The 14,134-nt window shown below is 41.3% G+C and overlaps 2 protein-coding genes across 2 annotated transcripts in view; one reads left to right on the top strand and one right to left on the bottom strand.

The window, feature by feature from the left end:
* The window catches only part of LOC105912822 (carnosine synthase 1), a 55,267-nt gene extending 53,480 nt beyond the window's left edge, over positions 1 to 1,787 (bottom strand). Inside the window, exon 1 of the mRNA XM_031571161.2 lies at positions 1,681 to 1,787. Coding sequence (XP_031427021.1) covers positions 1,681 to 1,738 — 58 coding nt within the window. The 5' untranslated portion in view covers positions 1,739 to 1,787. The remainder of the gene's footprint in view (positions 1 to 1,680) is intronic.
* Positions 1,788 to 11,895: 10,108 nt separating this feature from the next.
* Positions 11,896 to 12,622, top strand: LOC122133226 (carnosine synthase 1-like). The gene is made up of 2 exons (XM_042708942.1): positions 11,896 to 11,953; positions 12,117 to 12,622. Exons 1-2 carry the CDS (start codon positions 11,896 to 11,898, stop codon positions 12,620 to 12,622), a joined length of 564 nt encoding a protein of 187 aa, XP_042564876.1.
* Positions 12,623 to 14,134: the final 1,512 nt, after the last annotated feature.

Raw genomic sequence — 14,134 nt, 5'->3', positions numbered from 1 at the left:
GCATAACATTACCTATTGTCCATGCTAAATGAGGTAAGGCATTTCATATTATTGTTGATGCTGAGTAGAATTGCCTGTTCATGTTGATTTTATGAATTTAGTGTTAAATAGGCGATCCAGAATGTAAAGTGTAATGCATTAGTAAACACCAAGTCATAAATATCAACACATTACTTATATTTAACTATGATCAATGTTTACATTTCATTTTAAGCCATACATGAACTTAACACTACTCATACATTCATTTGTGTGCACATCTGTTTACTTTAGGATTGCTTATGTTGTTTGTTTGTTTGTTTGAGTGTGTGTGTGTGTGTGTGTGTATTTACATCTGAACTTGCATTGTAAGAGTTCTGCACACTATGGACACCAGAGTTACTAATACATACCTGAATCACTTGAGGCTGATCAGCTGCTGGTCGACACACTGTAGTACTGATATGAAGGAAGAGCTTTTTCTTCAACACGGTGGGTTCTGAATAACAGAAATAAATATTTCAAAACAGTGGAAAACACACCTTATTTTCCCTGATGACCTTAAGGAGGACAAAATATTGCTAGCACCCCAACAGGTTCCAGAGACGTGGAAAAAACATTGACCGTATATGCATTAATAAATCTGTTTCCGTGCACCAGTCAATAGGTACAGTGATGTTTGGGCATAAACTGATTTCAAGTGTTTGAGTCTGTGACTGATTGAGAAGTATTCATTTTAGATTTAGACTAGACTGTTAGCCTTACCTCTGAATAGTGTCTCCCTCACCCTACACTTCTGCAGAGGCTGTATGGAGGGGTAGCAGGCTGTCAGCAGAATCGACTCCCCTGATCTGATCTGTGGAACCAAGGCAGCTGCAGCACTCAGCAACCCCTCCCTGTCCTCTCGATTCAAAACAGCACTGCTCTCTTGGGAGCCCCAACCGGAGGTGGAGAGCTGCACCAACACCTGAGATAGATGACAAGGATAAGGAGAAATGCTGGAATACAAGTTTAATGCACAATATCTCTGTGGAACCATGTGTGGGCTTTGGTATCTGGCATAATGACAGCGTGGGTTTATATGTTTCTGAAAGTAAAAATACGGCCCTGTTTTAGAGAACTTACTTTGTCAGAACCTTGTACCTCTGGCTGTTTCAGAAAGGCATTTATGACCTTCTTCATAGATACCTGCAGATCCTCTTTTTCCCCACAGGAGGGCGATAGGCAAGGGCCAGCATGGGAGGGAGAGGAACCCCCTTCCCCCCCAGGAGCTGGTAGTTCAGTAGAACATCCTCAGTGAGGGTGTTGAGTTGGGGAGAACCACAGGTCGGGCAGTCCAGCCCTTCCCCCATAGAGGAGCCCACTGAGCCATCCTCTAGGAGGTAGGTGACACGACAAGGAGAACTGAAGGTGTCCAGGTAAGTGTAGCCACCAGCCTCAAAGGTGACAGCCTTCAGGATAAACAGGGAGAACAGGCCTGGTAGGGTTTTGGAGGGGAGCCTGCCCACCCAGGAGGGGCTTAGGCAGAGCATCATTCGACCTGAGAACAAAACCCACGGGTTACAGAATAGAGATGATAAAAATGTACCTCAGCCCATCTGATCAAATCCGCTAGGAAGACCATAAAATTGGAAATGAGCCATTCACCCTTATGTGGTTAATTTTTTCTCTACAGGTGTGCAAAGGTAGATTGTCAGTTACCTGGACATCGCTTGCCACCAGCCAGTAGAAGGGGGAGGTATTTATCAGGAGACGCCATGACACAGATCACTACATCACTCCTGCCAACATCTGCAAAAAATGACAGTGGCTTACAGTGACATGCAAGTAGTCATACCCAATAACCTAACCAATATAACAACTGCCCAACCATAGATCCTGAGCAGCAGGATACATAAGCAACACACAACTGTTGATATTTATGATTGTTTGTGTGCGTGAGAATTCAATGCAAAAGTCAGTACACCTTTCATTACTGAGAGTCAACCCTCCTCGACATGGAGGACACCAATATTGCACACATTTCTGGAAAGATGATCTGCCATTCTTCAGAGACCATTTTTTCAGCAGCTCTGTGTTGGAGGGTTGTGGCGCTCTACCTTCCATAAAACCTCTCTATAAAATAACCCAACAGTATTCTAGTCACCTTTCAAGTCAGCCGACATACATTGGCTAGGTCATAGTTCTCACTTTTTTCCTTTACAAATTCTTGGATGTGTGCTTTGGACTGGGAGTCATCTTGTCAACCAGTATTACAGTGGGGAAAATAAGTATTTGGCCACTTGCAAAGACATGTGTGATCTATAATTGTAATGGTAGGTCTATTTTAACAGTGAAACAGTGAGAGACAGAATATCAACAAAAACATCCAGAAAACTGCATTTTATAACAGTTATGAATTAATTTGCATTTGTCGCAGAAAATAAGTATTTGAACCCCTAGCAAAACATGACTTAGTACTTGGTGGAATAACCCTTGTTGGCAAGCACAGACGTCAGACGTTTCTTGTAGTTGGTCACCACTGTTAAAATAGACCTACCATTACAATTATAGATCACACATTTCTTTGCAAGTGGCCAAACTTGCGAAATCGGCAGGGGGTCAAATACTTATTTTCCCCACTGTATACCCACAGGCATTCATTTATAAATAACATCTTGCCAACACCTTTTGCACTTTGGGACTATGCATTCACTGTGGTGGTCCTGGCCAGGCTCATGCCAAATATGCACCAGAGGTCATAGGGACCCAAAAAACCTGCACCGAGCCCTGATTGATAAGGGCCTAGCTAGTCTGATCCAGTGGCGTTGTTAGTTCCGATCACTCAGGGCTATAACCCAGAATATTTGAAGCCTAACCCCGAAGCTGCAGTGCCCGAAGGAGGGCAGATAAATAAAAAAAAACTAACAAAACAAAACAAAAGACAAGGTATAGGCAAGCTTGACATCGCCCTTGATCATTTCAATATCTTGAATATTCTGAGGATCTCTAATACTGATCAAGGATATTCAGGAATACCCTTTTTCAATGTACAAGTCTGGTTAATTAACATTTTATAGCCTACTTAGTTGTATTGTGGTCATACCTGAATATCCATCTAAGGAAACTGCATTTTTTTTAAATTACACATCAGATTGGATATGTTGTTGAAGCTATAATTATTCATTACAAGTATGTCTCTTTTTCATGCCTGCCAATCGAACTGAAAAACAAAATTTCAGATTTAAAATATTTATTTTCATTTTAAAAATACTAAATGAAACTAGAAAATGCATTTCCTAAAGGAAATACCAGTGCATGAAATGCAAAAGTTAAGAAAGGAAGAAGAAAAGAAAGAAGGAAAGAAGAAAGGAAAAAGAGTAAAAGAAGGAAAGAAGAGCGGAAGAAGGAAAGAAGAGTGGAAGAAGGAAAGAGGAAAAGAAAGAGTGTAAGAAGGAAAGAAGAAAGGAAAGAAGAGTCGAAGAAGGACAGAAGAAAAAAATAAGAGTGAAGAAAGGAAAGAAGAAAAGAAAGAAGAGTGGAAGAAGGAAAGAAGAGTGAAAGAAGAAAGGAGAGAAGAGTGGAAGAAGGAAAGAAAGGAAAGAAGAATGAAGAAAGGAAAGACGAGTGGAATAAGGAAAGAAGAGTGGAAGAAGGAAAGAAGAATGAAAAGAAGAGTGGAAGAAAGAAAGAAGAAAGGCTCTGGATAAAGACTGTAAAGAGAGAGTGAAGAGGGAAAATATTGAAAGAAGGAGAGAAAATGGAGTGAAGCAGAGAGATGGAGTGTGAGAGAAAGTAGAGTGAGAGGGATAGAGAGAAAGATAGAGAGAGAAAAAAGTAGAGTGAATGGAAGGCGTCTCCTAATGTTCCTAGTTTTACAGTTGAATGGAGAGGGACAGAGAGAAGAGGTTCCTTGGAATTGGCGCAGGTGTCAGTGAAGCACAGGTGCAAGCCAGTTTAAAGACCCTATTATGATGTCATAATGGCCCAATGTAAGTCAATGGGAGAAATTGTATTAGTTTTTCTTTAATATTTTAAAAAGTATAAAGTTTAGAAAAATGAAAAATACATAGCATAAGTGTCCTTTACAAGACCTACGCGACACATTTCAAAAGTTTCTACGTTAAGCGGTTCGAGCTGAATTAAGCGCAGAAGTCGGTACAAAGAATAAAAAGAAGAAGAAGTAAAAGAAACGAAGGAATAACAATACAGGGCATTTCATGCACTGTAATGAATGTGTTTCAAATAATATTATACCTTTAGCAAGCCTGCCTTGGTTGTGAAAGGTCAGGTTGAGCCAGTGGCAAGGCATGCTGGATTAGGAACAAGACGGGTGTTGTTTTGTCCATTAATGTGCTATTTATTTGCAATTCAATTACAATATTATAGCTAATTGCAACATGTGTTGATGTGGTGCAACTCCTGTGGGCAATCTACAATTATTACAGTGCATGAAATGCCCTTCGGCAAACAAACCAACCGACACGCCTGACTGTGGAACCAGTTCCCATGGAAAAAGCAGTTGGCAAAACCTTCTAGTCAGACTGGTCAGACAAGTTCCAACGTTCCAACCACCCTACTGCAAACCCTTCCCGCAAAAATAGCTCAGTTGGAACACAATGTTCCTGGCTCTAGTTAAAAAAATTAATTCTCAAAACAAGTGCAGAGGAACTGGAAGCACAGGAGGACTTAAACCTCTGTCAAGTCCATCTCTGGTTTGTTTGGGGGAGAACACTGGGTAGTAACCGCAGGTCTCCAATCTCCCTGGCACAGACCACTGCAGATGTGGTGATTAACTCTCACCCTATGTTTGTTCACTGAGGCCAAGAACCAGAGGAGCTAGCAATCATCTGGACTCAAGGCTATTAGTTTCCAATCACTGTTGTTTTTTAGCTATGCACATTCCTTGTTACTGCTACTAAATAAAAATGATGGATTGGTTTTTTATTTGTTTTGTATTTTTTTTTTTTCAGTTAATTTGTATCCCTCTCTGTCACTGTTTCTGGCAAGTGGTTGCTCACTCGGGGGACAGAAAGATAAATACAAAACATTTAAAACACCACATCAAACAATACCACAGTAAGATTACACTTATACATCCACCATTCTACATGTCTTCTCCCAGCAACACATATGGGTTCTCAAACAATAAGCAACACATTTTGATGTTTACACAGTAATGTTAGCTAAATTACATATTAGCACAGACGTGAATATGCATCAGAGAAAACTAGATAACAAAAAAAGATTTTCTGCAGAAGGATCAGTATCACACAGAGCAAGCAGTCTGTGAGAGTCCGATTAGTTCTCTCATAGGCAGATTAATTCTCTCACTCCCGTTCACTCTTCTTTAATTTCCTCTTTCAATTACTTTGTCCATCAATTCCTCCTCTTTTTTTCTACTTTTTTGTCAGCCTTCTTTGACTTTAAAGTCCTCCATTCTCCCTCACACTCCATCTCTCTTCTTCTCTCCATTTTCTGTCCTTCTTTCAGTATTTTTCCCTCTTCACTCTCTCTTTACTTTATTTATCCTCTTGTTCACTCTTCTTTCGTTTCTTCTTTCACTCTTAGTCACTCTTCTTTCTTTCTTAACTTTTGCATTTCATGCACTGGTATTTCCTTCAGGAAATGCATTTTCTAGTTATTCTTTGTACCGAACTTCTGCGCTTAATTCAGCTCGAACCGCTTAACTTAGAAACTTCGATCAAACTTTGGCACGTAGGTCTTGTAAAGGACACTTATGCTATGTATTTCATTTTTCTAAACTTTTTGCTTTTTAAAATATTAAAGAAAAACTAGAAAATGCATTTCCCGAAAGAAATACCAGTGCATGGTATTTCGTAATACCAGTGCGTTTGGCTTTCCATGTTGTGTTGTGTCCTCTGGAAATCAACCTTATTAAACCGGCTGGTTCTAGCCACTCATAGACAGTTTTGAAGGAAATTAAAGGTTGGCTCCACAGATATCACTGAAAAGGGGGGTTGTGGGGAACATTTTGCAAGAACTCCTACAAACAGGTTAATCAACTTATGATGGCACACGTCCTGGAATCATGAAAGCTTTTTTATAGTCAAATATTGTGGTTAGTGACACAACAAATGTAAAGGATGAGGTAACTTGTCTGACAAGTCTGTTAGCACAGCACAGCCTCCCATCTTCTTGAGTGTAATGTACTTACCCAATATAATTTTCTCCTAAAGGTTCTTAAAAAAAATCGCAAGATAAGCCTCTCATACCCCTTTTCCACCAAAGCCGGGCCGGTGCTGGTTCCGGGCTGGTTCCAACTCTGGAACCAGTTCTTCCGTTTTCCACACACAAAAAAGCTGGCTCCGGTTCCAAAAAACAGGTTCGAAGTCAGCACCAGCTTTTAGGTGGGCCAGAAACAAGAACCGGTGACGTCGGGTTCGTCCCGAGGTTATGGGCGGAGCTACCACACCAGAAACAGAAATTTTCGCCGCCATTTTTTTTCCACCGTCAACCAAGAGGATGAGTGAAAACGGTGAAAACATAAATGAAAAATCCATCCAGCAGTGGATCACCGATGAAATAAAAACATTGATAGCGATTTTGTCATCAAGAGAAATGCAAGACAAACTTGGGGAGGCAGTAAGGAAAGCTAAACTATATGAGGAAATAGGGGGAGAGTTGGAGATGGCAGGGTTCAAAAGGACAACAGACCAAGTAACAAACTAATTAAAAAAAATAAAGAAAGCTTTCATCCATCAAAATCTGTTGTCTGCATCGTATACAGTAACTCTTTCAATCTATCTTGTTTTGGTTGTGTGATGTCACACCTAAGATTAGCTGTTGACTAAGCAAATTCGTTGGTACTACATGGTATTCGTTTGGTACTACATGGTATTAAAAATGAAACATAATAGAAGTTTTATCGAAATTTGTTTGCCTTCTCCCAGGAATAAAACCACTCGTGAATAACTAGTAACCTGTCACAACATTCCAAAATGTTCAGCTAGGACAACAGAGGCGTATGACGTGATTTAAAGACGTAGCTAGCCCTACTCTGGCTCTCGGTCGGTGGAAAATCGAGCTGGTTCTTAAATAAGAACCAGTACCGAACCGCTTAAGCACCAGCCCGGAACCAGCACCGGCCCGGCTTTGGTGGAAAAGGGGTATCATAGACAGCTTTGAAGGAGATTACTGGTTTCTTTTGTCAACAGGGTTGGCTCCAAAGATATCTCTGGAGTTGATGTCTTCTGAAGGCCTAATGTATGGCTTTTGCATCACATCATCTGCCTATAACCTACTCCTGTCTTGTTCTGGTCCCCATTTTGTCTAGCTACAGGGGTGGGACAATAATAATAATAATAATAATAATAATAATAATAATAATAATACATCACATTCATATAGCGCTTTTCCCAGTTCTCAAAGACGCTTAAAATAAAGACATAAAAAAAGATAACAAAAGAAAAGAATACAAAAGAAAAAAAACATGGTGTGTGTGTGTGGGCGGGGGGGGGGGGGGGTGTAATTGAGGAAGATCACTGATCACTGATTTCAAATTCCATCAGTAAGAGCAGAGTGTGAATTAGCAGAGCAAAAGCACAGCTGTACATAAAATATTGCAATCCACACAACATAATGGGGGACAAATTGTTTGTGCATATCTCGCTGGCACATCTGTGACCAGGTCAGCAAGTTTTTGTGGTGTATAGACAACCATGGTATCCAAGGTAATGTCGGTATACCACCACGAAAGACGAACTACATCCAAAAGGAGTAACTGTCGACACAAGAGGAAACTGTCTGAAAGGGATGTTCAGGTACTAACATAAAACCACAGCTGCCCAACTCACTGCAGAATTAAATGCGCACCTCGACTCTGCTGTCGATTTTTATGGTGCCAGCAGCAACAAATCTTGGGCTGTGGAAAATGTGAAACGTGTATAGTTCTGTAGGTACAATTGGTATCCTCACACATGGCATCCTTACACGGGAACACCAAAGAATGGAGATTCCCTACCTTGTAAGCAGGCGCCGGATGAATGTGGGTGCTATTGTGCATAAATAGTAATATCGTCCTCACAACATCCACCAAGACAACATTGGTACTATCCTGACAACAGCACCAATATGTTGGTGATCTCACCTGATTGGACAGGCATCAACCATTCAACACAACAGCAGATCATTTAAGTTATACACATAGGGGGGTGGCACACAAAGTGTAGTGTCCTCCACAGTGGTCAAAATAAAGATCAACCACAAATCAGTCTCAATATATAATATATCAGTCTCAAAAAATATATTAAACTCTGAATTTGTAACTACCCTGTGCTTAAGTGACATATTTAATACTTGTAGATTGCCCACAGGAGTTGCACCACATCAACACATGTTGCAATAAGCTATAATATTGTATTTTAATTGCCAATTGCCAATAGCACATTAATGGACAAAACAAAAAGACACCTGTACTGGCCACCATACAGGATTTAGGAGACTAATGCCACAAGCAGTAGTTGTGTTTGTTCCTTGTCCAGCATGCCTTGCCACTTGCTCAGCCTGACCTTTCACAACCAACTAAACAAGGCAGGTTTGCTAAAGCTATAGTATTATTTGAATCACATTCATTTGATTTAGTATTTGTAGAATGAAAATAAATATGTCTGTGTCCACATTTTTTTTCAGTTCGATTGGCAGGCATGATAAAAGATTATAGAGACATACTAGAAATGAATAATTATAGCTTCAACAACATATCCAATCTGATGTGTCATTTAAAAAAAATGCAGTTTCCTCAGATGGATATTCAGGTATGACCACAATACAACTAAGTAGGCTATAAAATGTTAATAAACCAGACTTGTAGATGGAAAAAGGGTGTTCCTGAATATCCCTGATCAGTATTAGAGATCCTCAGAATCCCTCATAATCTCAATCTGAAAATATCGCTGGGGGGGCTAACTGAAAAGGGAGCCCAGAATTCTTAGCAGTGCCCCTATCACTGACACACACGCGCTAGATGTTCAAGAACATTTAGGACCTCACATTGGATGCAAAACATACATTTAAAGCAATGCATGTCTATATGATCAGACCAATATTCAAGATATTGAAATGATCAGGTGCGATGTCAATCTTGCCTTTGCCTTGTCTTTTGTTTTGTTTTGTTAGTTTGTTTTGATTTCTCTGCCCTCCTTCGGACACTAGAGCTTCGGGGTTAGGCTTAAAATATTCTGGGTTATAGCCCAGAGTGATCGGAACTAACAACGCCACCAGATTGACAAATGGATTGAAAATGGTAGTGTATTTATTGTGTAAGACACGATTGCTTTCATACATGATATGGCAACTTTATAACATTGGACAAACATTTTGATTTGATTATTAATAAAATACGTTTGGACCTCGTAAAATACGGGAGATTACCGGGAGAAATGACAAATCGGGAGGGGGGCGGGAGGTGGGTCAGAAATACGGGAGAACCCCGGGAAAAACTGGAGACTTGGCAGGTCTGTATTCTTGTGTTACATCTGAGCATTTTATGAAATTCACATAAGGAACAATAGCGAAGGATTGCAACAAACTATTCATTTCAACTGTATCGCCACACCCACGGGTCGCTGATTGGTTGCCCCCTCATAATGTCCTATCGTTTCTCTTGCTAACTGTCATTGATGTGGAAAACATCAACGCTAGACTATAGAGCCAGATATTCAGAGGACACAACACATCATGGACAGACCAACGCAAGCCTGTGCCTTCTTGCCCCAAAGCTACTCTGCCTTACAGCAGATATTACTGGAACTGGCACTTCCCAAGACCAGAGACCGTACTACAAATCCTAGAGAAGGTAAGAACACATTTGGGATTAAGGTTTACCAAGCAATTTATGATGACTGTTTATCTAATCTATATGCAAACCGTAATTTGTGAGGAGTTGAAGCGTTTTTATTCATGAAAATAAATCACAGATATGTAGAATGCAGGAAAAATAGAAGATTTGAATCTCAGTAATGAAAGGTGTAATGACTTTTGATGCCTTGAATTCTCACAGACACATACAATCATAAATATCAGTGGAATTACCACAATGTTGTCAACAGCTGTGTGTTGCTTATGTATCCTGCTGCTCAGGATCTATGGTTGGGCAGTTGTTATATTGGTTAGGTTATTGGGTCAGGCACGTGCACAGATAGACCCCTAGTGGTGCTCAAGCACCTGCCCTTTTGCCCCCTGGATGAGAAAAGTGCCCCTTCTGCTGGAGCCAAATTTTTTCTTCATTCATCAATATTTAAGAATAAAAATGACTCTCTCTGTCATCAATTCCCCCCAAATGTGTTTTGATATATGACGGGGCATTTATTTGAGTTCTTGTGAGAATTTCGCCCCGACATGCTCCGCGGCGCTCACAACCCTCACGCGCCCCTCCCTCCTCCTCCTCCACTTAGTGCTCAAGCAGTGCTGAGCGCCCGGCCAAACGGCTGCAGCCTACGGGCCGAAACACACTAAAAGCGTTTTTAAAAACGGGACGCTAGCAAATGCATTGTTTCCTATGGTACGGCGCGCCTTGCGTGTGCGCGTTGCGTCTTTGTAGCGTTTTTTAGATGCGCTTAAAAGTTGAACTATTCTCAACTTTCCAGCGCAAGGCGCGGAGGCGCACCGCTCATCAATGTCACACTCGGCCCAGGCAGGTTGCGCACGCAGCTCCGCTTCCTAGGCGCCGGGCAAAACAGCCTGGTGCCCCTGCGAATGTTTTGCCCGCCGCACTTTGCCAAGGGGTTTTTGAAGCGTCTGCCGTTTTAAAAACGCGTTTGGTGTGTTTCAGCCTGTAGGCGGAGCCCGTGGCGGAGAAAAGGCGCACACGCAAGGCGCACCGTACCATTGGAAACAATGCATTTGCTAGCGTCCCGTTTTTAAAAACGCGTTTGGTGTGTTTCGGCCCTACTTCTTTTCTGACCCGCAGCATCAGACAAACAGGTAATGAAGGTGTTTGTGCAAACCCCCGACGTTGTTTGGTGATAAATTAACCACAACATTATAGCGCCGCTGAAAACATTACGTCGCAACTGGTCCGACGTTTCCTAAAAAAATAAACAAACACAAAACTCACGAAATCCGTGATTTCAAAGCCTTGTCCAGCTCTTTATAGACGTTTGTCATGTTTAATGAAGAGAGAGAGGGAGAGAGATAGCCAGGCAGGCAGGCAGACAGACAGACAGGCAGGCAGGCAGAGAATTTAATGGCAGTTTTACGGTTCTACAAATTAGACAAATTCACTAGTTTTGTTTCATTTAAAATCGTAATTATTGAAATGAAAGGTAGGTCTTAAGTTGAGCTACATGACAGTCTGGTGAGGTATATTGTGGTATATTATTAGTGTAATGCTGCTTATGCTTCAACAGTCAGAAAACAGTAAAACAATGTTTGTGTACTGTGTTGTCAGCTTTACAGAGATAATGTAAGTCACTCTGGATCATTATGCACAACATTGATTTATCTCATTTACAAAATAATAATGCCAAGAAAAGAGATACTCCAAAAGCAGAAGGACAGGGAACTGCAGCAAGCAGCTCAGGGTAGCAGCTCTCTTTTATCTTGGATCAGGCCATCAACTAGTAAAACAAATAAGGGAGAATCAGTAACCCTACCTGGTTCAGAGGAGCCCATCATGGATGAGGAAGGACAGACAAAGTGTAGGACTGAGTTATGTTCAGGAGATAATTTGAGTTAGTTTGTTAACAAAAATAAATATTTAAGTTGAGAATATCCTACTGTGTTTATTTATTTATTATTATTTTTAATTTCATTAATAATTTTGGCGATGGGTGTCCTTTTTTTGGTTTGATTACCTGCCCCCCAAAATGTCTGTGCACTAGCCTGTTGGGTATGACTACTTGCATGTCACAGTTAGAGGATTAGCCACTGTCATTTTTTGCAGATATTGGCAGGAGTGATGTAGTGATAGTAGTCATGGCGTCTCCTGATAAATACCTCCCCCTTCTACTGGCTGGTGGCAAGCGATGTCCAGGTAACTGACAATCTACCTTTGCACACCTGTATAGAAACATTAACCACATAAGGGTGAATGGCTCATTTCCTATTTCATGAACTTCCTAGCAGATTCTATTAGATGGGCTGAGGTACATTTTTATCGTCTCTATTCTGTAACCTTCAGTGGGTTTTGTTCTCAGGTCGAATGATGCTCTGCCTGTGCCCCTCCTGGGTGAGCAGGCTCCCCTCCAAAACCCTACCAGGCCTGTTCTCCCTGTTTATCCTGAAGGCTGTCACCTTTGAGGCTGGTGGCTACACTTACCTGGACACCTTCAGTTCTCCTTGTCGTGTCACCTACCTCCTAGAGGATGGCTCAGTGGGCTCCTCTATGGGGGAAGGGCTGGACTGCCCGACCTGTGGTTCTCCCCAACTCAACACCCTCACTGAGGATGTTCTACTGAACTACCAGCTCCTGGGGGGGAAGGGGGTTCCTCTCCCTCCCATGCTGGCCCTTGCCTATCGCCCTTCGGTGGGGTTAGTCTCCCCACACCCTTCCCTCATGTTCCATTCTATACAGGAAAAAGAGGATCTGCAGGAAACTATGGAGAAGGTCATAAATGCCTTTCTGAAACAGCCAGAGGTACAATGTTCTGACAAAGTAAGTTCCTTAAAACAGGGCCATATGTTTACTTTCAGAAACATATAAACCCACACTGTCATGATGCCAGATACCAAAGCCCACACATTGTTTCACAGAGATATTGTGCATTTAATTTGTATTCCAGCATTTCTCCTTATCCTTGTCATCTATCTCAGGTGTTGGTGCAGCTCTCCACCTCCGGTTGGGGCTCCCAAGAGAGCAGTGCTGTTTTGAATCGAGAGGACAGGGAGGGGTTGCTGAGTGCTGCAGCTGCCTTGGTTCCACAGATCAGATCAGGGGAGTCGATTCTGCTGACAGCCTGCTACCCCTCCATACAGCCTCTCCAGAAGTGTAGGGTGAGGAAGACACTATTCAGAGGTAAGGCTAACAGTCTAGTCTAAATCTAAAATGAATACTTCTCAATCAGTCACAGACTCAAACACTTGAAATCAGTTTATGCCCAAACATCACTGCACCTATTGACTGGTGCACGCGAACAGATTTATTGATACATATAGGTTCAATGGATCTCATTCTCGAACATTTTCTTAAATGTCTTCTTAAATAAATTGAATGCACGTTCTCGTACACCTGAATTTGCATACATAAACGCCCCGCTAGCTCCTTATAAGGGCATGCAACTATAGGGACGTGTGTAGAATACACAGAATATACAGGCAACTCGAAAGCAACTTGAGACTGATCAAAGTCATGTCAAAGCGGAATGCGAACACCGGTCTGTTTTGCAGTGTAGTGCATTTTAAAATACTACTCTCACACGGTCAGCGTGGGTTTTGCTCGAACTTTACTGGAGCGACTTTCAACATGTAACCATCACGTCTGCAGCCCGTATTCCTAGTGCATTCTGGGTAATGCAGTTCACTTAATCTGCACATAACAGCACACGGTCCAGTAAACACAGACCTAACTGCACCGGTGCAGAGGTGGAGGTACTGTTGCAGAATGTAGATGTGTCCATTCTATTCCACTATGGCTATACCCACACGATTGGATTTAGTGCTTATTTATTTATTAACTGCCATTTGCAATGTTCGTGTAGTGCTTTTATTTATTTTAGGACATCACGATGCCTAGTAGAATCATGACTATAAATGTGAAACGTAATTGTTAATGATACAAATATTCTCTTATTTATTATTATTCTTATCATTCTTATTATTGTTATAATTATTTAAATCCGAGGATGTCTGTAGAATTGATGTGAGCGCACTCACCAACGAATTCTCACAAATTCTGCCCTTAAGAACATGGGCGCACTCCAATCTGGCCAATTTACGACTGCTATTTAGCTTTCCTAAATTCTGTTCTAAATAAAGAACGAATCCCAGATGAGAGAACTTTCATGAATGCCAGAATTGTCCCTGGAACTTCGTAAGTGGAGTTAAGAAGACATTTCTTCTTAACTTTTTCTTAACTGCATTCCAGAATGAGGTCGATTTTTTGTTTTCCACGTCTCTGGAACATGTTAGGGTGCTAGCAATGTTTTGTCCTCCTTAAGGTCATCAGGGAAAATAAGGTGTGTTTTCCACTGTTTTGAAATATTTATTTCTGTTATTC

Source organism: Clupea harengus, chromosome 1 (genome assembly GCF_900700415.2).
Source record: "Clupea harengus chromosome 1, Ch_v2.0.2, whole genome shotgun sequence".
Taxonomy (NCBI): domain Eukaryota; kingdom Metazoa; phylum Chordata; class Actinopteri; order Clupeiformes; family Clupeidae; genus Clupea; species Clupea harengus.
Note: the sequence above shows the minus strand (reverse complement) of the source record. Positions and strands in the feature narration are given on the sequence as shown.

Bases quoted from the DNA above. Each gene is read 5' to 3' on its own strand.
- LOC122133226 (XM_042708942.1), top strand. From the start codon at position 11,896: ATGGCGTCTCCTGATAAATACCTCCCCCTTCTACTGGCTGGTGGCAAG. The intron at 11,954-12,116 runs GTAACTGACAAT...TTTTGTTCTCAG, and splicing joins TGGTGGCAAGCGATGTCCAG to GTCGAATGATGCTCTGCCTG.